At 35.9% G+C, this 25,394-nt stretch overlaps 1 protein-coding gene across 3 annotated transcripts in view; it reads right to left on the bottom strand.

The window, feature by feature from the left end:
• Positions 1–25,394, bottom strand: part of FER (FER tyrosine kinase) — a 153,773-nt gene that overhangs the window by 8,268 nt on the left and 120,111 nt on the right. For all 3 annotated transcript variants that reach the window (XM_021524773.3, XM_021524775.3, XM_021524774.3), the window contains 2 exons: positions 6,965–7,119; positions 3,140–3,262 (listed from right to left, as the gene is read on the bottom strand). In XM_021524773.3, the coding sequence (XP_021380448.1) occupies positions 3,140–3,262; positions 6,965–7,119 (278 nt within the window). The remainder of the gene's footprint in view (positions 1–3,139; positions 3,263–6,964; positions 7,120–25,394) is intronic.

The raw sequence follows: 25,394 nt of genomic DNA, 5'->3' as shown, positions 1-25,394 counted from the left end.
ACTCTCACATTTCTTCCCTTTTTTCTCCTTAAAGAAAATTCTTCCCCATTTGCACTTTAGTAATTCATTTTTCCTCCCTCTGTTTTCTTAACTTTTTCATCTTCCCATTTTATCTCAACTCTCTCTTCTGGTTTGCTTAGATAGGGAGTGGCTTCCACACTTCTCTGCTGCCATCAGCCAAGGAGTTCTCTGACTTGACAATGAGCAGGAGAATGGACAATCAGTTAAGTAAATTAGCAGCTAATAATTCAAAAGTCACAGGTAAGTGGCTCTTCGGGCATATCATCAGTACCCTGGACCACAGAGGTGTACTTACAACAGTGAAGACAATTACCCAATGAGAAGGAAGTTGGGAAAAATGCCAGGAGAATCCTATGTATGAACAAGGAGCTTCTGGACAAAATCAAACACAACATCAGGTAATGGGAGGAATACCAAAACTCTGTTTGAACCTCTAGTGAGGAAGTTAAGAAAGACAAAGCCCAGAAGGGATTGAACCTGGCCAGCTGTGTCAAAGACAACAACAGGGCTTCTCTAACTTTGCAGGGGACAAAAGGAAGGCTTGAAAAAATTGTGCCCACTGCAGAATGAGGCACTGAGCAACTCAGCAACATAGGACAGGGACACTTTCTTCATCTTGGCCTCTACTAGCAAGACCAGCCTTCAGGAATCCCAAGCTCCAGGGACCAGTGAGAAAGGCTGGAACATGGAAGATGTACCCTTGGTGGAAGAGGACCTAGTCAGAGAATATTTAAGCACACTGGATTTAAGTTCTAAGTCCAGGTGCTCCGATGAACCCATGAGTGCTGAGAGAATTGCTGATGTCACTGCCACACCATTCCAAATCACCTTTCATACATCACTTTGACTACTGGGAGGAGTACCTGAAGACAGGAGTAAAGCAAACGTCACTCCTATCTTCAAGTCAGAGCACCCAAGGAACTGCAGGCTGGTCAGCATCACCTCGATCCCAGAAGGTGATGGAGCACCTAATGCTGGAAACTATTTCCAGGCTGTACAAGGAAGTCATCAGGAGTAAGCATGCAGAAAGTCAGCATGGTTTCACCAAGAGCAAGTAATGCTTGACAAATGTGAGAAACTTCTTCAATGAGATGAGTGGCCTGGTACATGAGGGGATTTCACTGTAAAATCCCCACAGAGACACCTTTGAATTTATGGGCCAGATGACCAGACACTCATTGAAAACTGAGGCTGAACAGTGAGCCCTGCAGGGAGGTGATGAGTGGTATGGAAGTCTGAGTGGAGCTCCAGGGTCCAATCCTGTGTCGCACCTTCATTAAGGCTGTGGATCCTTAGTGAAGGTGACACAGCAGTGGTGCACCCTGGCTGGTGGCACCGAGCTCTGAGGAGGGCTGATACACCACAGGGTGGTGGTGCTGTCCAGAGGGACCCAGACAGGCTGGAGAAAGGGGCTGACAGGAACCTCAAGCAGCTCAGCATGGGAAGAACCAAGTCCTGCAGCTGGGAACAGCCCCAGGCACCAGCACTGGTGGGGAAACAGTTTGGGCAGGAAAGGCCCTGGGGCTCCTGCTGTACACCAGAAAAGAATGCTAATGGCACACTGGGCTGCACTGGAAGGAGTGTTCAGCAGTTGAAGGAGATCATCTGCCCCCTCTGTTCAGTACAGTCTGAAGCCATGTCTGGAGTCCAGTGCTGGGCTCCCCAGTACAAGACAGACACAGGCAAAATGGAGAGAGTCTCATGAAGGATCACCAAGGTGATTGAAACACCTATGAGGAAATGATGAGTGAGCTGGAGTAGCTCATCCTGGAGGAGAGAAAGCTCAGGGGTTCTCAGCAATGTACATAAACACCTACAGGGAGGGTGCAAAGAAGGTGGGTCCAGGTTCTTTCCATGCCCAGTGACAGGACACAGAGGTGATGAGCACACACATGGGAAATTCCTCCTCAGCATCAGGAAACACTTCTCCTTGTCAGGGTGACTGAACACAGATTGCCCAGAGAGGTGGTGGCATCTTCATTTAGAGAGATACAAAAGCCATCTGGATGTGATCCTGCAGCTGGGTGGACCAGATGTCATTCAGAGCTCCCTGCCCACCTCAGCCATTCTTTGAGTCTGTGATTCCACAAATTGTTTACCACATGTAGCTCTGAGCAAATGACAGGCAGTGCACAGTGATGTGCACGGGACTCCACAGCTAAATGCAGCAGTGACTTCAGACTCATTGCACAAGTCTCTGTATGTCCCTTTCTAAAGAAAAGTGCCATGACACTGACCTCTTGAACAGGAAAAACTGAGAAATATTTTTGTTTTTTTTGTACTGCACACATCTGCTCTAGGTACTGGATGAATGCATGCAAGTTCAAACAAAAATGGCTTGGGCTCTAGGATTTGATTTGGCCTTTAAGGAGAAACTTTATTATCACCTACAGTGCTTATAAAACTATAAAAAGCACTGATAATGTGTGTAAATCAGCAAACCAGAGTTTTTTTGTTTGTCATTTGTTTTGTTTTACATAATTTGGAAGTTTTACTAGCTTAGAACATATTTATAAATTATACAGTAGTACTATGTAGGGAAGGAACAGTTCTGACATGCCACTAAAGACAATGAAAATAAATCACACTCCAGAAATCCTGCTCATAGTTATTTGCTATTTTAAGTAAAAGCCTTTAGATTATTTTGTAAAAGAGAAATGCAGCTTGCAATGCTCAACTAGCTCACCATTCTCCACCATAATTGCTAAATCTTTCTGTGAAATGATTTAATAAAGAAGATGGAATGATAGAGATTTTTTTCTGGCAGTTTAGAATATTTATACCTGCATTAACATAATCTTAAATAATTCATTCTGTTCAAGCTTCTGCTTTGCACAGCAGTAAATCCCTCCTTTCCATCTCACCTGTTAGTTCTGCAACAATGAAAGGCAGCATGCTCTAAGACTTCCAACCTTTAAGTTACTGGTCAGTGTACTCCTTTTTTTCGAAAGGCCTATATATACCACCCTACTCCTCCCAGACAGCTAGATTCAGCATTAGGAAACCTCATATTGTTTCTGCTAAAGTTGCTACAAAACTTGTATGTTATTTCTTGGGTATTTTACACTGAATCCTTACAATTTATCCAGCATTTCTTTCACTCCCTATGAGTAATTACCTTTCTCAACTTGCTCTCGTGCTTGTTGGTTGGTCATTCCAGGGTATGGGCATACTCCTAAACTGAAGGTCTCCCACAGAAGGATTCCAAAGCTCCATACATCACTCTCAGATGTGTATCTCCCTAAGAAAAGGAAAGCAAACCTTTAACTTAACATACAGTGAAATTGGTGTTTCAGATAATTATGGCCCAAACTTCCTGTAAAGGTAGAAGTGTTATACTGACGAGCTTCAGGCAAAGCAAAGCTGTAGCTATTAATAAAACATTCTACAGATTCCACAGTCCCCAATGTTTCAAAGAATGAACAAATTATATTAGAGCCAATACTTTGGCATAACATAAGCTAACCTTTAGTTCTACTATTATATACAGACTACACCACTCTGTCATGCAAGAATTTCTTTCCTTCTTAATGTATAAAAATATTTCTCTTTTAATATAAAAGGACAAAAAAAATCCAGGGTTTTCCCATTCATTTACAACAGCGTTCAATTCCAAATATTCTTTAAAAATTACCTTTTCCAGTTCTCCATTTTAGCATGGCAGTGTTAATTCTGAGAGGAGCTTCCACCATCACTGTTTCTAAGTGTGAAGAAGGCCTGGTTCTCATGCTTTGAGAAACTGATCTCTGAAAATCTAAGGCTGGATACTGCCAAACTTACACAACCAATCAGTTAAAAAAAAAAAAAATCAGACCTGCTGGTTCAATTGCCTCCAACTATGCTTCAGAAATAGCAAAACAGATAATTGATAGACAATTGAATTCCAAGCCTCTTTGCGGAATTATAGCTTTCTACTACAGGAAATAGGAGACATTTTGGAGCAGATATTTCTATTGTCCCTGATGGATCCACATTACAAAATTAAGACTATAAAGCCATAAAGCCTTTTACAGCAGAATCAGTGAAAATGTTACCTTAAAAATCCATTTTCAACATCACTTTCAACATTTTTCATGACTGCTCTTCCTTGTTGTATGCTATTAATTTGTATTTACATGTTTGTATGTGTTTAAAAACAACACTTGTGAATGTATTGTTTGTTTATCTGTAATCATCAAACAAGCCAAGCTAAGCCACTCCTGACTAAGAAAAAAAGGAAAAATTATAGTAACAGTTGATGACAGTGACAACTGTTCTGACGTCAGAAAACTCAGTTTACTCTTAGGCTAAATATCACTTCCAGCTGTGCTGTGTTAGCTTGTGTGTCTCATAGTTGACAATTATAGATATTCACTATGCTCTTTGGAGTCAGATTAGTTTTCTTGTCTGTGTATCAACTCCCCACAGCTGGGCATCCAGTAATTTAACACTTTTCACTGAAAGCATTCAGCAAATACAAGGTAGGCGATTAGCTGTTTTTTTTTTTTTTAAAGAAAGTGCAAGTTCTGTACAGTTATATTTTCTGCTATGACATTTTCTGAAGGGAAAAAAAAAAGATCTGTTTAGAAGATCCAAGTCCTCCCCATGTTACTATTAACATCACAAATAGCTCAAAATATTGTAGGGAGAAAACATACATATTAAATGTATTTTAATTTTCAAAGATCAGGAAGAAGAAATACCCCATAATTATCCTAAACATATGCTGGTTTTGGTGGCGTAGAATTAATTCTACTCACAGTGGCAGGTACAGGGCTGCCTTTTGGATTTGTGCTGAACCCAGGGTTGAGAACTGAGAGATGTTTTTGTTATTGCTTTGATTGCACAGAGCCAAGGCCTTCCGTGCTTTTCACACTGCCATGCTGGTGAGGAAGCTGGGGGTCCTTGGGAGGGGACACAGCCAGGACAGGTGACCCCAGACAGACCAAAGGGATATTCCAGACCTTGTGACATCAGTCTCAGTGGGGGAAGAAGGAGGAAAGGGGAGACATTTGGAGTGATGGGGTTTGCCTTCCCAATAATGGTGTAGAATGGCTCTGAACAGCACCCACAGAACCAAAGTTTCCATTTCTCAAAAACTCCAGTGACATCTGAATTTTGCTTCTGACTTCTAACACAATTTGTGTTGGAACCACAACATTTGCCCTAGACTGGTTTCTTGCCTTCACAACTTGTGTTTTTTCTTAAATTAACATACTTTAATGACCACTCTTAATTTGTCACATACAGTAACTTCAGCAGAGACCAAAAAAAGGAACTTTTTTGTAGCTTCTTAACCACATTAGCTTAACATTAGCATTCATGTAATGGCCAAATGACCCTATTCCTCATTTTCCTCCAACCTTTGAATCTTGATATTCAGGACTAACCTGGCCAGTGTTAACCAACTAGTTTCAAAATAGTGCAGATTTAGTTTTACTTCATTTTAATATCTTAAAAACCCCCAGTCTTACCTACACAATTCAATGCAATTCTTACAACCTTGTTATTAGAATGGAAAACAATAAAACATAATCCAGTAAGTTTTATTAATATCTTTCAAGGGAGTGGAAAAAATTATCCTTCAAAAACACAGAGAAATCTTTTATGACATTTTGAAAGCTGAATATTGACTGCTGAACATATTAACATGTTTGAGAGAGCTTATTTCACAAACATTACAGAAGATGAATATTTTTCATTTTATAGCTGCTGGAATATGTATGTGCTTTAGGAAACAAAAAATAAGTCAATGTTAATCAACAATCCCCTCTTCTCCTGTACAGTGCAGAAAAAAAACAGACTCAGCAGTACAAAGTGAAGGTGCTGTCACAAGAGCCTGCTCCCTGCTAAATGTAGCCAACTGGACCACGTATGCATATAAGGATAGGTTTTCATAATACATCAAAAACACTGTGTGCATTTCCAAAATAACAAAAATAAAAACCCAAACCACCATTTATAGTGGACCAAACACCCAACAGAGCAAAGCATTCACCAGTGAATGCTGGCAACACTAATATCTCTTAGAATAATTGGTAATAGAGAATCAAGTACTAAACTGAATTTACAGTCAGCCTTTTAAAGGAAGATCTGCATTACTGTCTAATGTCATTAACTGCTGCAAAAGTGCTAATGAGAGGAAGCATTCTGCTATCAATCATAATTAACTAACTTATGATTTCCAATGCACAATTTCTGAAAAAAGTCTAAATTTAAGAGATGGCAGAAATATTTATAGACACTTCAAATAAAGAATTCAAAAATATTTTATTCTGTGTATTCAACTAAAGAACTGGTTTAGAAAAGTATATTCAAAACATACCATCATTTATTAAATGTGCTGCTTCTTCAGAGCCCACTTTACCTTGAAGAACTTTTTTTTATAGTTTCGTATAAGCAAAAAAAACCTAAGAGCAGCAGCTTCTGTTTCTATTCTGGAATTATTACCCATGTAGTGTGGACCACTTCCCTCAGCGATAAAGAATGGATTTTTATACCCAGTATAACAACCTAGTGATACACAAAAATGCAGGTAAAGAAAAACTGCAGTTAAAAACCCCCCAAAATAAAACAATGACTGTAAATTCCACCAATGCAATTAATTATCTAACACAGTGTTCTAGTACATTAACATTTTCTACTGTTTTCAACGAGGGGCCATAAATATGCAGAACTTGCCATTCATTTTGCTAACAATCATAATTTAGATGACTGACGAGGCTGTCTACAAGAATGAGTCAGCAGCAGAACCAAAGCACTCTGCTATTGCTGCATAATAACAATTCTGATGTTGCTGCCCTATTGTTTTTTGGCAGCAAAACTGCATTTTTTACATAAATCAGACTGAAATATTACAATTATTTTAAACATCATTCATTTGAACGGGGGGAAAAGAATTGTATGTATCTACACGTTTGCATTTTTTTTTTTTTTTTGCAAGAAAATCCAGTTATGTTCTTACCATAGTTCAGAGCTTCTGGAGCAGTCCACTTGATAGGAATCTGCTTAAGGCCTGAGGATGAGTACACCCCATCGTCCTCTTGCCGGGACATCCCAAAATCACTTATTTTCAAGATGTTGCTTTCACCTACCAAGCAGTTCCTTGCAGCCAGGTCTCTGAATTAGAAAAAGAAATAAACACCCACATTTTTACAGGTCTGAAAGTATTTAGAAGTCATTTAAACTGACTGAGCACCTCAGCCAAGATGGTTGTGCCTCTCAGATGCTTATTTACAAAAGGGTAAAAAATACTTCACAGCAGTTGTGGGGAAACAGAAGTGAGGAAAGGGGAAAAAAAGTCAGAAATAATCCTATGAAGAGGTGAGGGGAGTATATGCTGGAGATGCTCCAAATGCTCGAGCAGATAATCTCCTGCAGTAGGAGGGAGTCACAGTGGAGCAGGGGAGGAGTGTGAGGCTGAGGACAGGAGCTCTTATGGCCAGACCAGAACTTCCATTCCCCACTCACCCCTTGGGGGAGGAGGTGAAGAATTTCAGAATGAAGGAGCACCTCAGAAGAAGGGAAGGGGAAAAGGTACTTCAGTTTTTGTCTTTTATTTCTCAGCATCCGACTCTATTTTACCTTGCAATATATTAAATTCATGTTACCTAAGGTCAGTCTGTTTTGCTATGATGGTAAAAGGTAGGTGATTTCCTTGCCTTCATCTTGACCTCCAAATTTTTCTTTCTTATTTTACCTCCCTGTCCTGTTGATGAGGATGGGGAGTGAGAAAGCATCTGTGTGGGGATCTGGCACAACCACATAACCCACCACAACTGCCCTCCATTTATTCCTCTACAAAAATAAAACCCAGATTAATGAATTGGATCCTATGGAAAACAAAATGGAATTTGAAGAAGCATCCTGAAATGTGTCCAGTGTGTGTTTCAGCAAGAAATCTGAGCTACAGCTCCATCTTCCCTCTGCCCATTAGAGTTTCTATCAAAAGATAAAAGCTATTCAGCATAGAAAAAGAATTTTGGCTCAGTAATGGATGAGAAGCTCAGAAAGTCAACTCCCTCCCTTCGCCTCAAATTTGTTTATTTTTTTCAGTTCAGGAGACATGCAGTAATAACTGATAAAAGACCCAGTGTGACTTCTCTACATGCTAATAATATATTATAAACATACTATATGTATATTAAATTTCAGTATTTTACAGTTGATTAAAATACAACATAACAAAATATATATTATTATTCCTATTGTAATTAATATAAAGGGAGAAATATGTTAAGCAAGAGGAGTAATTCTAAACCATTATGAACATCATGGACAAAATATTTTTAAACTAAACTTACTGTGGTTTTGCTTAGCTAAATAGCTAATATTCTTACAAATGGCTTACATGAATATTCCAGAAAAACTACATTAACTTTGATGTTTTGAATTGGAGCTGTAATGCAGTTCTGAAGTGAATCCCCTGAGCACTTAATGCACGTTCATTGGTTTTTGAAGAATAAATTTGGTGCATGCAAACTGCGCTGCTCTTGGAAGAAAATAACTTAGAATTCTGCTCATGATGTGCATGGAATCTGTTTCTCTAGCTACAGAATTTTCCTTCTATGCAATTTGTTTCTACAGCTAATGCAGAAAGGTCTGAACCAGTGGTAAACAGCTTCAAAACCTACCCACAGTAATGACAAAGTACTAAACTACATTTAACCCAAACTAAAAGTCTTGAGCCATGTTCAAGGATGCTGAAGCTCATACATCCACTTTAATCAGCTCATCCATATTGATATTGGACTATGTTATTCAATACATAGACAGAGCCTAGGTATGATCCTAAATATCATAACTTGATTTACAAATTTTAACATATTTGACTCATGCAGGTTTTCTGCCACTAAGAACATTAATAGCTCTAGAGCTTGAGTGATATAAACAAAGTTATTTGTGTGGCTTGAGAAGATGGACTACTAAAAAACAAATCTGAACTCACAGGCACCAGCTAAAGATGTGCACAAGTCCATAAAACAGTTCAGTGTGCAGTGTGTTACTACACAGTTTGATGTTAGCATGTGGTGGTATGGTTATATACAGCTACATTGATTAAAGCAAGTGAGCTGCAAAACAAAATCAAACTGCTATTGTTTATTCTCAAGTGTGTAAAAACTATCACCACAGAACTTCAAGAATTTATGAGTTAAGTTCCAATCATACTTCTGTAATTAGTTTTTATAATGTTACTCAATATAGTCTAGATTTCGTAACTGATGCACATAAGGAATGGAAAAAGTAATGAGGTTCTATCTCAAAGAAAATTTACAGTTAACTGAAAGCACAGGTATCCTCCTACCTGAAGTATGACCTAGCACTTAAACATATTGAGTCAGGTTAAGAAAAATCTATATACTGAGCTGCCTTAGGTTTATTCCTCATGCATAAGTCTGATTATTAGGGAAAGTGGTTCGCAAATGATATTCACATTATGGTGCTTATAAACAAAGACTACACTCAGTTTGCATAATTTTTGTCAGCTTTGCACATAGAATATATGAATTTTCTTTTCCATTCAGAATCACCTAGAGAAAAAGCTTTTCATCCCTACTGAAAATTGACTAAAACACTTCCATGAAAATCAACTTGCGGAAGTTCGTGAAGACTGTGACACTCGGTTCAGGATATATATAAATTAACACCACAAAGAACAAATTAAATGTTTACATGTTTTAAGTCTCATAGTAGTAACAACATCTTACGCTTTTAGCTAAAACTCTCCCATTTGTTATACTATAATACTTTCAATACTTAATTTCTCTTAATAAATATAAATAATAAATATATGAAGTGAGCACTTCATATATTTACTTCTGACACAAGCACATCTGCCTTCTTCTATCATCCTGTGTATGATATGCTCTTTCTCTCACTTATTTAGAAAATAATTTAGATGTGATAATTTCAGTCCTTAGGCATGGAAATGCAACAATGTTAGACTCTCTTGTTAGTATTTGTACTGTCATTTTACATCTGTTTCATATCCTTAGTGATTTGTTGCTTAATTTTACAGATAATTTTTATATGTATTTGCATGCTTAAAATAATTTTTTAAACAATTACACTGAAAGCTATGGGTACCTCAGCTTTTGGGGCTTTTTTTTACTATTATTCTGAGGGTTTGGTTAAGACATTTCAGTATTTTTCAAATCAATTCTTCACTGTACTCCATTATGTCTGACAGATTCCTTTAAAAGGATGTTCTTATTTTTCAGTCTAGACATAAGAGAAAAACACAGAAGATGCTTTCGGTCAACACAATTTATTACAGAAAATGGCATCAGCAACTATTACTCCCATAACTTTAAAATAACAAATTCATGTCTGTCAGTAAAGACATAAACCTACTAAAGCTTTCTTTAAGGACATTCTTACACTCATTCCCCCTTCCCCACACACCCACAGGATCTGCATAGCAAGTTCTACCTAATACAGCCACGCAATTCTGAGTTAAAGCAAAGCAAAACTAGAGAGCAAAGTCCTCATTACCAACCAGCAGCATAAACTGCTTCACTTAGCTAATTAGCCATTTTATATTCAGTCCCTGGATCACGCAGTTAAAATACTCTAAGGTGATAAAAGCAAGTAATTAATTAGTGAACAGGATCAGTTTATCTCCTCTGCACATTAAATTCAATGAAAATAGTCTATTACCTAAATATAAAAAAAGGGGAAGAAAGTAAAACTACAAGATAAATTACTGGGTTTTTTTGTGAACTATAAGATACTACCTCATCTTCATACACCTGATGTAATTTCCAGTAGTGTCTAAATCAAAACACAGTGGTGCCTAAATCTATTTCAGAAATTTCTTGAGATGCATAAGCTAATTTTGCTGTACTCGGAGAGTTCAGCAAATAACGTGCCTAATAAGAGAATGGAAAATATTAGAGGGCTAGAAGACCACCCTTGCATGCATTCTGTGTTTTCTTCCCCTTTTTTACTTTGACTTAATTATTTATTTACATTATTTTAGCTATTATAAAAATACTGGAACCATATTAACTACAATGCTAATAGCTTCTCTCAGTTTCTCATATAATGCAAGTCCGTCTTCATCTCCACAGATGGTGCTGGCAAACCAGAGAAACTCCAATAATGTCAGGTGCTCTGCTTGCCATCCACAGTTCTAGATGTTGCTCACTTCCTCTCAACAATAAAAATAAGCAGCTCTACCCAAATCACAGCATTGGTGACTCTCAATCACTTTTTATAAAGCGCTTTGCACTTAAGTGAAGGACTTAAAATTTTTGCAAAAGGAACTCTAAAAAGGAAAAGTAACAAAACAACTCCCAAAAATATGTATTCAGTAGCTGAACACATCTGTCAACTTATTTACTGTTTGCCACCCAGATATGACTCAAGGGACTCTACAGATCTACTGACACATTAGGAAACTCTTATAGTTGTGTTTTATTTAGGTAGGCTACTGTGTGCCCTCCATTTTCCTAGCAGGGCAAGTTGTCTATACCAGCAATTTTAAGAAAGATAAAGAAGGCAATAGTTGACAATGAGCACTTTCTGAGGAGAATCAAAGCAGTAGACTATGAGGATGGAAATAAAGCAATAAATGGCTGTATCATATATTCCTCCCTCCTTTTTCCTATTTCTGAGGTTGTCTTCACAATGCCTGCTCCTGGAACAGAAACATTCCTATCAGCATCATCTAAATGGTTTTTATCTGCATTGTTTCTCAACTGTTTTAGAACTTAATAGTTATTGCCTGTATTCTTCTGAATAGTTATTTTGATGAAAAAGGCATCACAGTAATTTTGGCCTATAACAGCCCTCTATGCACTAATATCAATGTAGATTTTTATAACAATTTTTTCCTGTGCACTGCTGATTACATGTAATATGCTGAACAAAATGTCTAATTCTTCTTTTTTTCTTCTTCTCATGCTGCATCTTGAAACAAAGGTTTGCAATCCAATTTCTTTTATGTGCCCATTTTAGTGAAAAACTAAGGGCTGGACAGCCATCCGAGTGGATGATAGGCAACTTCCTGGAGATCCTACAGTATCACAGTGACTAGAAAACAAAATATACCTTCTATAAATCCTTAAAGACAGGACAGACAGAGGAATAACACCTCTGCTGGATTCCATGCAACTTGGATTTTGAGAGAAACATTTCAGAACATAAGCACAAATATGGGTACATTTAAGAAATATGTAAGGTTTGTAATAGTCCTGACAAGTCTCTTGACTTTGACATTAACTGAATTACAGGGGAAACTAAGTGTCCAAAAATTCATTATCCAAAATATACTAGAACACAAGTTTATATTTTGTGTTTGATAAAATTACAGTGGACTTCAATTACAATCACAATGCCATCTATTTCCATAACCAGTTATACAAGCAGATTGTATTATTCAGAGGATGAAAAATACCATTTGCAAGCAAAAATTTTCACTGTATCTTTCACAGAAGCAACTAAAATGAGATACAACAGTAGAGAACAAAATTTTGATAACAAGTGCATTTTTAATATAACAATATGACTTTATTTTATTATGTGTGATAACATAAGTCTTGTTGCAATGAGTATCCTTGCCTTTTAGACCAGGAGGATCACTCAATTTAGTTCTTAATTCTGAATTTAGTTTTCAATTAATGTCTTCCTTATTCTATTAATTCTATAATAATTCTATAATAATTCTATAATAATTCTATAATAATTCTATAATAATTCTATAATAAAATGTCAAAATGTAATTGATTGCTTTGTACAGAAGCATTAAATACTGATTTAACTTGTTTACAAAACTGGAATAATCTGAAGATGCAAACCAGATATGGTCAAAGGTCATATTCCCTTGTCCATTATATATCAGTGATGGAAAAGGCTGCATGCTGGATTTAAAGAAAATGTCTAAAGCAGAGTAGCTTCTATCACTGATTTTCTGATGATTAAGGTTTTTACAAAATAAACTTCTCATTCTATTAAACAAAGCCCTATTCTAGTATTAATATCATGATGTATTAAGTTCAAATGAATACAAATGCAAAAAAGAGCATATGGAATTGAAGAACCCTGCAAGTGCACAAGAAATCAAGAAATTCAAAAGCATGATTATAATATGGGTCACATTTTCCCCACCTTTTCACTAAAATAAAATAGCACAATAATACAGTATTTGCAGGGTTTTTCAAATCCCAATGAAAAAGGTAGTATTTCAAAGCCTTCTGAGGCTAGATTTAAGTACTTTGCCACAAGTGAATATTAAAAGTTCATCTGGGACAGGTAGGAACTCTACTCCTTTTTCAATAGCCAGAACCAATAATGTGGTATGCAACAGTACGTGTAGTTTAAGTTATCTCTACATGCACTTCCATCACTTAAGTTTACTTTTGCTCCTACAGCAGCTAGGCACAGGTTAAGATTTTAGAAGTAACAGATAAGCATGGACCAATGTTCACGATTTTCCAGTAGATAAAGTATTTTATAGGAACTAGATCCTGAAACATTTTATTAATGATGGTAAAAAAAGGTAAAGGTAATAATCAGGCTATAAAGAAATGAAGCATCCAGCATGATTAAGGTACAAGACACTACATATTCATGAAAATAATACACAAGGAATAAGAGAGAAACAAAACACATTAGGTATATTAGAAATCACGAGGAAAAGACAGAGCAGAGAAGTAGCACAATCTAGCAGGGCTAGACAAGAGGATTGTGCTGCAGCCATAAACTGAGTGGCTAAAAAAGTGAAAAAAAGAAACCACCTGCATTTTTTAGAGACAGTCTCAAAGAAAGCCAATAGCAAAGGGAGAAAAGTCAGCCACATTTTAAGCCCACATTTTAAGTGGGAGATATTGAAGAAAAAAAAAAAAAAGATGACAGTGCTGATTAAGAATCATGATTAAATCTCATATTGATAGCAGGAGATAGGACAGGACTTCCACAGCTTTGGGGAAGTGGATGAACTTATATGTCACATGCATATTCACCATGGTAGAACTTCAGAGCTGGGCCAAGCCAAGGAAGAGATGTTAGTAAGTTCAGGGGCTCCAAGTTTATCACATACTGAACTCTATCCTTTTTCTTCTATTAAAACCTTATGCCATATCATGAAGTCATCTTTTTGTTATAAGAATGTCCTTTCCCTGGAAAATCCAGAGTTCTGTATTTGGAATCAGCCCCTCTGCCTCTGGTTGCTTTCTGTGGAAGTATGTTCACTCCTGTATAGAGTTTACTCTCTATGGATCTGAATGTTCCTTGTCCTACCAGGATTCAAAGTTTACAGGAGGTGCAGAAAACACTTTCATGTGTTTAATCTAAAGACAGGAAGAGAAAATTATTAGAAAACTATTGCAGAGCTATGGGTTTCCTGCACCTGGCTATTATTCTGAAATATTTCCGCACAAAAAACTGTTCTGCCATTATACTTTAGGAAGACAGGATCCTCTTTGCCATTTAATATTATATTCATTTTAGGATTTGTTGTGGACTAAGGTTATAAAATAACTGAAGTCCAGCTAGTCATCTGCTAAACATTTGAAATCTTCCTGCTTAAAGGATCATGGATAAGAAATTTCTTAGACGATGATATAATGTAGGGCAACAAACTGGAGTTGCATGTTTCATTTAACAGCTTTGTTAATGATCTGAGGAAAAAATTCAAATGGGAATTTAATTACATTTCCAGATAATATCAAATTAAGAGTAACTGCAAGGAACAGTAATGGCAAATAAATAAAAAAAAAAGAAGGAAAGGAGAGAAGGAGAAAGAAGGGGGAGAGAGGGAGAGGGAGGAACTATATCTGTTGGAATAAGCGCTAGAGATAGCCTGTAAAACAGTAACTATTACATTTTGAAAAATTAAGCCTAAATACAAATATTCAGTAAAAAGTAAATGCTACTAGGCAATCATGTAGAAAGAAAAGAGAACCTAACAAGATATGGATTCCAATTAAATACAAGTAATGGAATTAAATTGAGCATCAGAAAAATAAAAGCTCATTATCTACTAGATTGTGAGAAATTTGTCTAGGAAAATGTAAAAATTCTATTTTATTAATGAAGTTACTTTAATAAGCCAAAAAAAATTGACAGGTGTACAGACCAGTGTCTGTTTCAAAGGGATGGATTAAATTAATCCAACTTTTTACTGACATAAAGTAAACATTAGAATTGTCAGGTGTCCTGGAATCTATTGTTATACTATCAGGCATATAGTACACAACAAAAATGTAGTGGTCAAAGAGGGAGAGACCCAAAGAATTATTAATTTCCAGGATTAGTGTATTTGTTCATTTTATCATATATGAAAAGGTGACTTTTTCAACCAATCACATATTTGGGGAAACAACGAAATTCCAAATGCAATTGACACGAACTACTAATTTCTGTACAGAAAAGGGCCACAGGTGCTGCCAGCAGGGTACAGGTAGATTCCCATGAAGTCAGAATGACACAGGTGCTGCTGAGCCTCCTCAGATTTCCATCATATGCAGCTACAGGCATTTATTTGTGGTTAGAAGTAGTTTCACATGTCAAATGTGGCTCCACACTCTGTGTAGCAAATCTATCACAGAAATTTTGGCTTCCTCAACTACAGGCTTCTTTAGAGAGTACCAAATTGTCCTGTCTCCTAACCCAGGCTGGTGTGAGCAGCACATCAGTGGCACTTCAGAGCCCAGCTACAGGTTCAGACATCTGCAAAGGGCTTGGAACATCAGTAGAGGTGAACTGTGAAGTTTTAAAGAATAGGTTAAAACCATCAGAGAAAAATACTGGCCCACTGTCAAATATAAGAGATTTTTTAATCAAGCTCTGTATAAATTACTATAAAATACTCCCCAAAAGGGAACTGAAGCACTTCAATTTAATAGCTCTTTGACAGTTAAAAGAAGCAGAAACTGCCTGCTTATGGAAAAAATACGTCTTTATGTTTGACATAGAAAAATCTTCCATAACTTTTACAGTCTTAGTGCTAAGAGCTCTGTCTACTTGACTCTCTCTGAAGGTGATAATGCTCTCCTGTAGCTAGAGATGTTTACAGAGTTACAAAACTAAAAACAACTGGTTTCAATTTACAACATAAGTACCCCTGTGTTATAGAAGATTGTTAATGTATACAAAAGTTTACTAACTCCTTTGAAATAAATATGTATTAAAAACCAACCAGGATAGATAAATATATCTGTAACCACAATACTAGCATTTTAGACTTGAGTTCTGCCAAAAAAAGACAATAGCAGCATGGGAGACCCTGTTGTCTCAATTTTGCTCTTCATTTGGGATACTCAGAATTTTCATGAGGAGGGAGTGGGATTTCATTAATCCATACATGACCCTGCAAAAAGAGTAAGAAACTATTCCAGATAATTTCCTACAAGAGAGCATGATCTGCACAGGCAACAACAGTAGGAAGGGTGGTTTCCTAGAAGCACATAAGAAGTCAGAGAGATCTAAGATACCAAGCAGAAAGGACAGCCAATTAATTTTTTAGTGGAAAGGCCTGGAGATATTTAAAACCAGCTAACTACTAAGATGCAATATTCAGAGCAGTAAAGTTCACACCATTCCTTTTGAGCACATGTAGGCTAATTATTTTACTGATCTACAAAATCAAAATTATTTCAAAGCAGAAACCTTTCAAATTAGGTATTTTTACTTAGAGCATCCTAACTCCTACATATAGTTTGGGTTTTTTTTAAACTGAGGCTTGGCCCTTGTTCCACTCACCTATTTTTATTTCCCATAAGCCAAGACACTTATGAAGTATCTGACATGCAGCATTGCCAGGAGCTTTTAATGTCTAGCTTGAAATACTCAGCTGAAATCTGTGAGCATTTAGATACTGCAACATTGATTGAAAAACTCTCACAGCTCCATGTACCTCAATGATCTCCATCTATCTCCCAAACCAGTTAACATGCCAGTATGGTCTCCCTTGCTATTTACTACCTTGCATAAGGATTTTGAAATAGCCTTGGACAACTCCTTGCTTGAGTCAAAAATTGTTTCATAAAAGCGTATCCATGCATTACAGTTCTGCTGAACAAGGAGGGAAGAGGCTGAGAACAGCAGAGCAATGACAAAAAGAGAAGAAAATATGCACTTATCTTTCTGTGTGTTTTATTTTACTCATCCTCAGCACATGTATTCCTTTCAGACAGTTTAAATTTGATAGACAACATTTTTTGTGAGCAGTACCTACTGAAACTGAATTTACCTTTGAACTTAGTTTAACGGGATAAGTTTTTCTTAGGTTTATGGGAAAAATGTCCTGATTTTACAAAAAGCTGAAAAACAGCCCTCTCTTTATTATTTGATATGTAGACCTATATGACCTTGAAGTTTTCTCGTTCTATAAACTTTAAAACCCTATTATTTCATGAATACACACTAAAACCCGTCACATGTCCTTCCTTCATCTGTTTTTCACTATATACACAGCCAGATAACAATGCTGAATATCATACATCAGTGATAAAACTACAACACTGAAAAACCTCCTGAGGCAGTGGTAAAAACTACAGTAAGGTGTATCATCATTAGTACTATCTGGAAAATTGGTGTAACCTAGTAAGCATATACATATTTATGTGTATAAAATGCAGAAAAGGGAAATAACTTTTTCTTCCAAAAACAATTTGGGAATTAATTATTTGCTACCACATACAGCCTAAGAATTTCTTATTAAAAGGAAGTTCTTTCCAGTCTGAGATAACTGTGGGACACTCCTCTTTGGAATGTCAAAAATTAGTAGCAGGAAGCCAATAAAATATTGAAGCAACACATAATATCTTAGATATGCTTCTTTCTACTTTTCAGAAACACTGATTAGAATTTTCTGCTGTAAGAAAGAAACCAGGAAAAGTTCTACACCCCAAAGAAAATAAATCAGTACATGAAAGCATGTTTTAACTTCCCTGTACTGACACACACTTTGTAGTCAGTGATTTGCAAAGAGGTACCCTAAACATCACTTCTGAAGCAACTGCTGTAGTTGACTGCTTTCTCCCCCTTCTCCTCCTCCCTTATTCTTCTGCTTTTCTCTTATCCTATCATCGTTGTTCATCATCTACTAATACCTCTTTAGCTCACTGCACAAATGGTATACTGCAGCCCATCTTTCTTAGAAAGTAATTACATTTCACCCACTGCTCTACACTGTACCAGGATTATGAGAGTAGAGAAAATTTACACTATCCAGAAGAGCTATGTGACTTTATAGTTAGCACTATAGCTTTCACTAACAGCATGTTATTTTTATCTTAGTTTCAACAGCCTCTTTCATTTTTACTTTTTTGTTTTTTAATTAGAGAGCCTGTTGCTTTCATGCAATGAGTAGACTTACTATACAAAAAATGTTACTCAAATTATTTTACTGAGTAATACTTGTAGATGCCTAATATTTATTATCAAGAAAGTGATATTGCAGTAAATAAAAAAAAATACAGTACAATAATGTCACAGTTAAAATGTTACTTTTTGTGAAACAGAATGAGAGAGTCTAAGAAAATTTGCTTTAATTTCTTTCAGCCTTATTTCCTTTATTCCTAGCAAAGTTTACTAATTTTTTAGGAGTGAGCTTTCTGTATCAGGGATAGCTCATAAAAATAGACTAATTCAACTCCAATGGCAAGAAATAAATATTTTTTCATACAATGCAACTTCTGTAACATGGAAAAAAAAAATCTAAATCTGATCTTCTGACATTTCCTACAGATTGTTTACAACCTGAGAGTTTATTCTGATATAAGCCTTTTTATAATTAGCTTTTAATACTTAATGTTTCTTCTCACTGTCTACAGAATACTATTATATAGTTACTAAATTCTAATAACTTGATTTTGATTTTACAGAGAACAATTGTCCCCCCTTAGAATAAAACAGATGCACTTCTAAACGAAGAGATCATGTAACTATATTCATCCCATTTAACATTTTGTTACCATATCTGGCAATATTTTGAACTTTGTGTTGTTTTTCTGGATTCTCTGATGATTCCTGGAACCCAAAAAGGAATTCCACATGGCAGAAAGATCAGAGTATAATCTGAGATTTCAGGGAACAGATTCATTGCTATTCACTTCACCATGTAAGAGTAGAAATATCAGCTTGTCTATGCAATATATCCTTTACCTATGCAGTAAGAAGAACAAAAATATTTCCTTCTTAACAAATTTTCCATATCTTTTCCCTCACTCACAATCTTGCCCAGCTGTGCAGTAAAATCTGTAAGGGCAGGGACAACGTAAAGAAAAAGTGTGAAATCTCAAGAGGGAAAAGCCCTGGACTAACAAAGTAAAGGAACTTCAAAAAGTTTAGGTTTAGGGTCATTTTCTTATAAAATATTATCCTTAAAATGGCACATTTCTGTCCCTTTATATTTGTACATAACATATGCCCCTTAGCAAGGATTTTCATGTTCTTCTTTGTGAGACTAAGACCTCAGGCCACAAATAAGTTTTATATAAACATTCAATACTCCTTAAAAATGCAAGAGTCAGCTGACCAGAATGAAGTATCTGCCTTCCAATGGTAAATATCTAACCTCTAATTGCTAACTGACAAGTGAAATGTACAAAACAGAAAGAAAAAAATAGAAGTCTTTATAAATTTTTAGCTATTGTGAAAGTAATAGATTTTCAGCTCCCCCTGTATTAACTGTTATCAATGAATTCTACCACAACATACATCTGTACTAATACAGCTTATTGACAACATTGACATTATATTTTTTAAGTACCTAGGTCTATAAAATAATTCTGCAATAACATGCCAACCAATTTAACTATTACTACCTTTAGCTTAATTCTATGTGACATTTTAAATCACAATCCTAGAAAAACTGAGATCCTGAAAGCTCAGAGGTCTGAAATAACTGGGTATTTTCCACATTTTATGGAGAATACACAAAAGATGATACTTAAGCATATACTGAATAGGGACCACTAGGGACCACTGAAATTTTGTAATAAAATGAAAATATCCACCTTATTGAATATTTTAACATACACTTCAAAACATTAATGTAAAGAATTATGTTTAACTGATCACACTGGATTATCCCTGATGCCATTCAGTTGATATACAGGCTGTGTTATCTTTAGACATAAAATGGAAGCTAAATGAAAAGTCAATTAGGCAAAAATAAAGATGAAACAAAAATAAAGATGTAACTGCCTTTTCAAAAGAAAATACAAACACAGAAAGAAAAAGGTAATTTGCCTTTATTTATTTAATATGAACATCAATTTGTCATTTGAAGCTAAGAAACAGCATAAACTAATATCCTATACTAAACTGGCCTCTGGGAACATTAATTATTAATATTAGCCTCCAAATGACCACAGTTGAACAAGAACTTTGCTTTCCACTAGTATGAATATATGCCTTCTATTTTAATATTTTAAAAGACTAATAAGTGGTAGAGATAAATAATACTGGAAAATCCCCATGGCAAATAAAACCTGTCCTAATAGCAGCTGAATAAACTATCATGCTATTCCTAAAGAGGAAAAAAAACCCACCAGAACTTCCAGTTCTATCATTAATGTAACAATCATTAAGTTAATGTAATACTTTGTGTAGTCTACTGCATGTTTATTCAACAAAGTAACATGAAAAAGCCACAATTCAAATATGTATTTCCTGCACATTGTGATCACTAACTCTTCTGTAACTGGGCTACCTTGAGCATACATCAAGAATATATGAAAGATAGCATGGTCTTATGGGGACAGAATGACATGAGGATTTACATTATACAAAGAAGCATGCAGACCATTCTTATATCACATTCTGGCCATCCAAATCTGTTACTCTAATTACAAGCCTTGTGCAGCTATGGCAAAGCTCAATCTGTTATGCCTAGTTTGCTTTTAATATAGCCTGGGGTGAATTTCAAATAAAGCACACAAGGGGAAGCAGTATCAACCAGTGCAACAATTGCACAGTGTCCACAAGGAGAAAACTGCATTTCTCTTCCTTTTAAATTCTTTTGTTACCAGCCATGTCAAAATTCAATAGCTTAGAGAAACAGATTATAGATTAGAAGGAAGTTCATTTTTTATTCAGAAGCAACTCTCTCATCATAGTTCACAGGCAATTCTATTACAATATACTTCGAATTAAATACTCACTTTAATTTATTCTAATGAGTTTAAAGTATACAATATTCATGGGCTTAGATACTCATGTTTCCTGTTTTTTTTTTTTTTCCCCTTAATGCTTTCAGATTAGATTCATATAAGCTCACTAAAGAAAAAAATAATCACACTACTCAAATACGATCTTAGACAACCAGAAATACTAATTTAGAACTGATCCAAATTTAATTGTAAATGTACTTCTCTAGGAGCAAACCACACTTACCAATGTGACAGCAGGAAAAAAAATAGAGGCAGGAATCTCTTAAAAATCTATTCTTAAAAGCTGAAACCTGGTATATAATACTCTATAATCAATTGCAAAATGGCAAGCTTAGAGAAATCTAGCAGTGTTCCGCTGCCTGTCCTAGATGACAAGAGTTGGAGTGCCCCATATTAGTTATTTTACGGTTGGAAACTCCTCATTTTGAGTGAAAACATAATTTCCTGGCTCATCTGAAAGCAGTGACACATTTGTCTTTATCAATATTATGGTCTGAAATGCAGTTTTAATAGCCACTGATGAAAGAAGGATCATGGCAGACCAAGTACCCCAACAGCACCCACAGAGTGCTGGCATTAATGTGCTGAGAGGTGAGCAGCACCACTCTTCTGGAAACAGTGCTTCCTTTATTTGTTTAGCAACAGCTGGGAGTCCCAAGAGCAGCTCTCTGAATTCAGTTTATTTTGGAAAAAGTTGGCAGACAGATCCTTATTACCCACAACAGAACTATGAAAAGGAGAGTTTTTGTAATCTTGCAAATGGTTCTTTCATTAGTACCCGTATGACCAACGGAACAAATAAAAAACAATAATGTGTATAAAACTGGCAATGCTTTAATTGCACAATATCTTTATAATCTAATAAAATAGTCAGTGGAAATACTCATTATGGTGAAAAACTCTTACCAGTTAAAATGCAACGGAGAAGGTTGCATAAGGCATGACCATATTAAGAAATAAAAGCTCAACACATGGTGATGTGCTGATCAAACTCAAAGTTAGTGTAAAAAATACTTTATAGACATGGCAGAGTAAATTTTAGTGGATTTTAAAAAAAATTAATAATATATCTTATATAAAGTGGCCTGCAGAAAGTAACAGTTCTTCATCAAATTTCCATTTGTTTTTATCTTTAAACAGAATAGAAATATTTCTAACATTTAGATTGGAAAAAAATGCTTTGAAACCTCATTTTATATAAAGCAGAGGCATCTTCTTATAAAAAAATGATCAAAACTATGATTATTCACTACATTTATGGGATGTATTGACAATAGCACTGACAATTCTCTCAAAGACTTACTCATTGAAGCACAATCAACAGATATTATCAATACAGTAGTACATATTTTTTCATTCAGTCATAAATAAATTTTCTGTGAAAGAAAGCTATAGAAATGGAATCTCACATCATAGTTTTATACATGTAATTCCAACGGAATAATGAAAAATTAATAATGGCACATTAATCCTTGCAATAAACCTCAGAGAGTTGAGGTGGTTTACCACCAAAATGTTGCCTTTCTTTCTAAGTCATACACTAGCAGAGAAAATTACAGAAACTGCAATAAAGGCCTCAGGCATTGCAACTGGCCAGGAGGAAATGCAATATTCAGAGAAACGAGTGCCCAAGCTGCTGCAGAACAGAACCAAAGCTGTCATTCCAGGGAGCATGGGGTTGTGTGGAGCCTCCCAAGAGCACACACAGAGAAGAGCATCCACAGCATTTAGGCAGAGAAATCAAGTAGACAGGTTGTTCCTCCTCCTTAGGAAGGATACCTGTTCCATTCTGGAGTTAAACTGTCACTCTCTGGCTCCCAGGAGGCTCCAATCCCTCCTGAAACACACAGAACTGAGCAGAACCTTTGCTAAACGGAAAAGGATCGCTTTTTATCCTTTTTGTGGTAGCTGAACTGCTGTTCCATGTAGAAACAGAAGATTCACAGGAAATGAAACACCTCCTTAACTATTTATTATAGTTCTTAAATTCATGGTTATGAAAAGGTTCTGACACTTTTTTTCCAAAATTCTATACATTAGTAGTTACCAGACTTGAGAAGAAAAAAAGCTCTCATAGCAGAGCAGATCAGCTAAACTAGATTACTAGCAGGGAAGCAAGTATGTTCCTAGCAATTTATATGTAATTAAATTAAATGATACATATCTAATGAAAACTGTAAAAATCCTGAATTAATATCCACAGAGTCAGGATTTTATAACACGAAAGTAAACCAGATTTAACACAACACAGGGTTTTTCATAGCTACAAAACCAAGGCAAACAGAAGCAGTAGCAATACAAGTGAAAAATGGAAGAACCAGACTAGAGAACATGATCTTCTTGCCAACCAACATATTTTTAATTCAGAATACAGGAGACTTCCAGAAGATAAACTGATTAACTGAAAGGAAAATTTGACACTGAATGCAGGGACCTTGATCCCTTGTTTCCTCACACTCATAGTGCATCTATTGCAAATATGTCAACCTGATCCTGTAGAAGACATCCCTTCAAATCCAATAAAGTCCAATAAAAATTGCAGCTTCCCTCCTATAGCCCCCAAGACTGCTTTGAAAACAAAACATAAATTATGGACAAATTAATTCATCACATGCAAATCAAAACTGGAAAAGAAGGCCACTTCCAAATGCTTATTAAGCCAACTCAAATCATCACATCTTCATCCTTATCTTCTGTTTCTAATTAACAGAAAAATTGAACTATCTAAACAATAGCATATGGTAAAAATGAAAGCAAGAAACAATTCTTCAACCTCATGTTAATTAAATGGAGATGAAATGACTACATTCTTTTGTGCATGTTCAACCACTCTTTTTATTTTTCTAATAACATCTTTTCATGCAGCTTTTTTTCCCCCTGAGAGTGCAGTCATTTCTGTTCTTTAAAGAGAGAGAGCAAAGAACAAGTGATATCTGGATGCTAGAGGAAATGCAAATGTAGATCAAATAATCATTCAATAATCACTTACATACTAATCTAAGCATTTTCACCTAGTGAAATAGCTAACACATAAAAAAATAGAAAACCAACAGCACATTAATTGTGGCACTGTCCCAGCTGTTGAAAGGGTAAGTTAAAGTGTAATTCAGACAATCTTTTTTGAAATCCAATACAGACTTTCATAGAATTTTAAAATATAAAGGCTAAGGTAGATACTGTAGTTACAACTAAAGACCAGCATTAAAAAAAAAATGTGAATAAACTGATGAGTAGCTCTAATTTTCCTCAGCAGGTAGCCAAATATGCATGGCACTAAATTAGTCACCTAAACTAATAAAAATATATATGTGAGATTCTGAAAAAATCCTTTCTGAATACTGTAGAAAAACAACAGCATGAAGCAAACCACATTCATTTTACTGCAATCTATATAATAGAAACCTTTTCTAACTATACATTACTGATCTTTAAGCAATAGTAATCAAGGCCTACAGTCCTTTAAAGAAATGCAAAGCCTACAGTTTTTTTAACCACTGCTTAATCCATTTCCTCTAGTTAATTTTCTCACCTCTTTTTTACCTGAGAACCACTTTCAGTAGATGAACTTTCTGACAATAAAAGATCAAGTTTAATGCTCTTTCAGACAACCACCACTCTTTTTACAGAGTGCTAAAGCTTCTTCCTGCTATGAATTAAATTGCTCCATTCTCATTTACCTCCTGTCAACATTAAACTTGCACATGACTAATCTGTCCTACCTGACCTAAAAAGGAGGCAGCAAAGACTCCCAGATTCCTTGTACAGACCCTGCAGCCACATGGTTGCACTCTCAGTGCTTGGGAAATTCCAGGGGGCTTCTGAGTTAGAGCACCCAAGAACTTGCTCATGGAGCACAACACAGCTTGAATTTTCCCTGCTTTTCTGGGCTCCTGTGGCAGACAGGGGTTCTAGACTGATGCACCTCCAGCTTCTCCCCAGGTTGTCCACAAATCCTGGATCAGTGCTCAAACAGGGAACAGAGCTAGCGAAATTCCGTGTATGCTAAGCCTATCCAATTACAGTTTAGCCATTGGTCAAACACATTTTAGAACTTTATGAGCTACTTTCCCAGAGAAAGCATTTGTAACTAACCTGTGTTAGTAACGAAAAATAAAACCAAACAACACAATTTCCTTTACTGTTACTGCAAAACTCACTAAATTTGGTTGGTTTTCTGCCTGATTCTAGTATTTTCATTATGTTTAACTATGAAATTTAGAAGAATTAACTCATAAATAAAGTAAGCACATGCTATGGCTAACCACATAAAAC

Source organism: Lonchura striata, chromosome Z (genome assembly GCF_046129695.1).
Source record: "Lonchura striata isolate bLonStr1 chromosome Z, bLonStr1.mat, whole genome shotgun sequence".
Lineage (NCBI taxonomy): Eukaryota > Metazoa > Chordata > Aves > Passeriformes > Estrildidae > Lonchura > Lonchura striata.
This window is presented reverse-complemented; position numbering and strand designations above follow the sequence as displayed.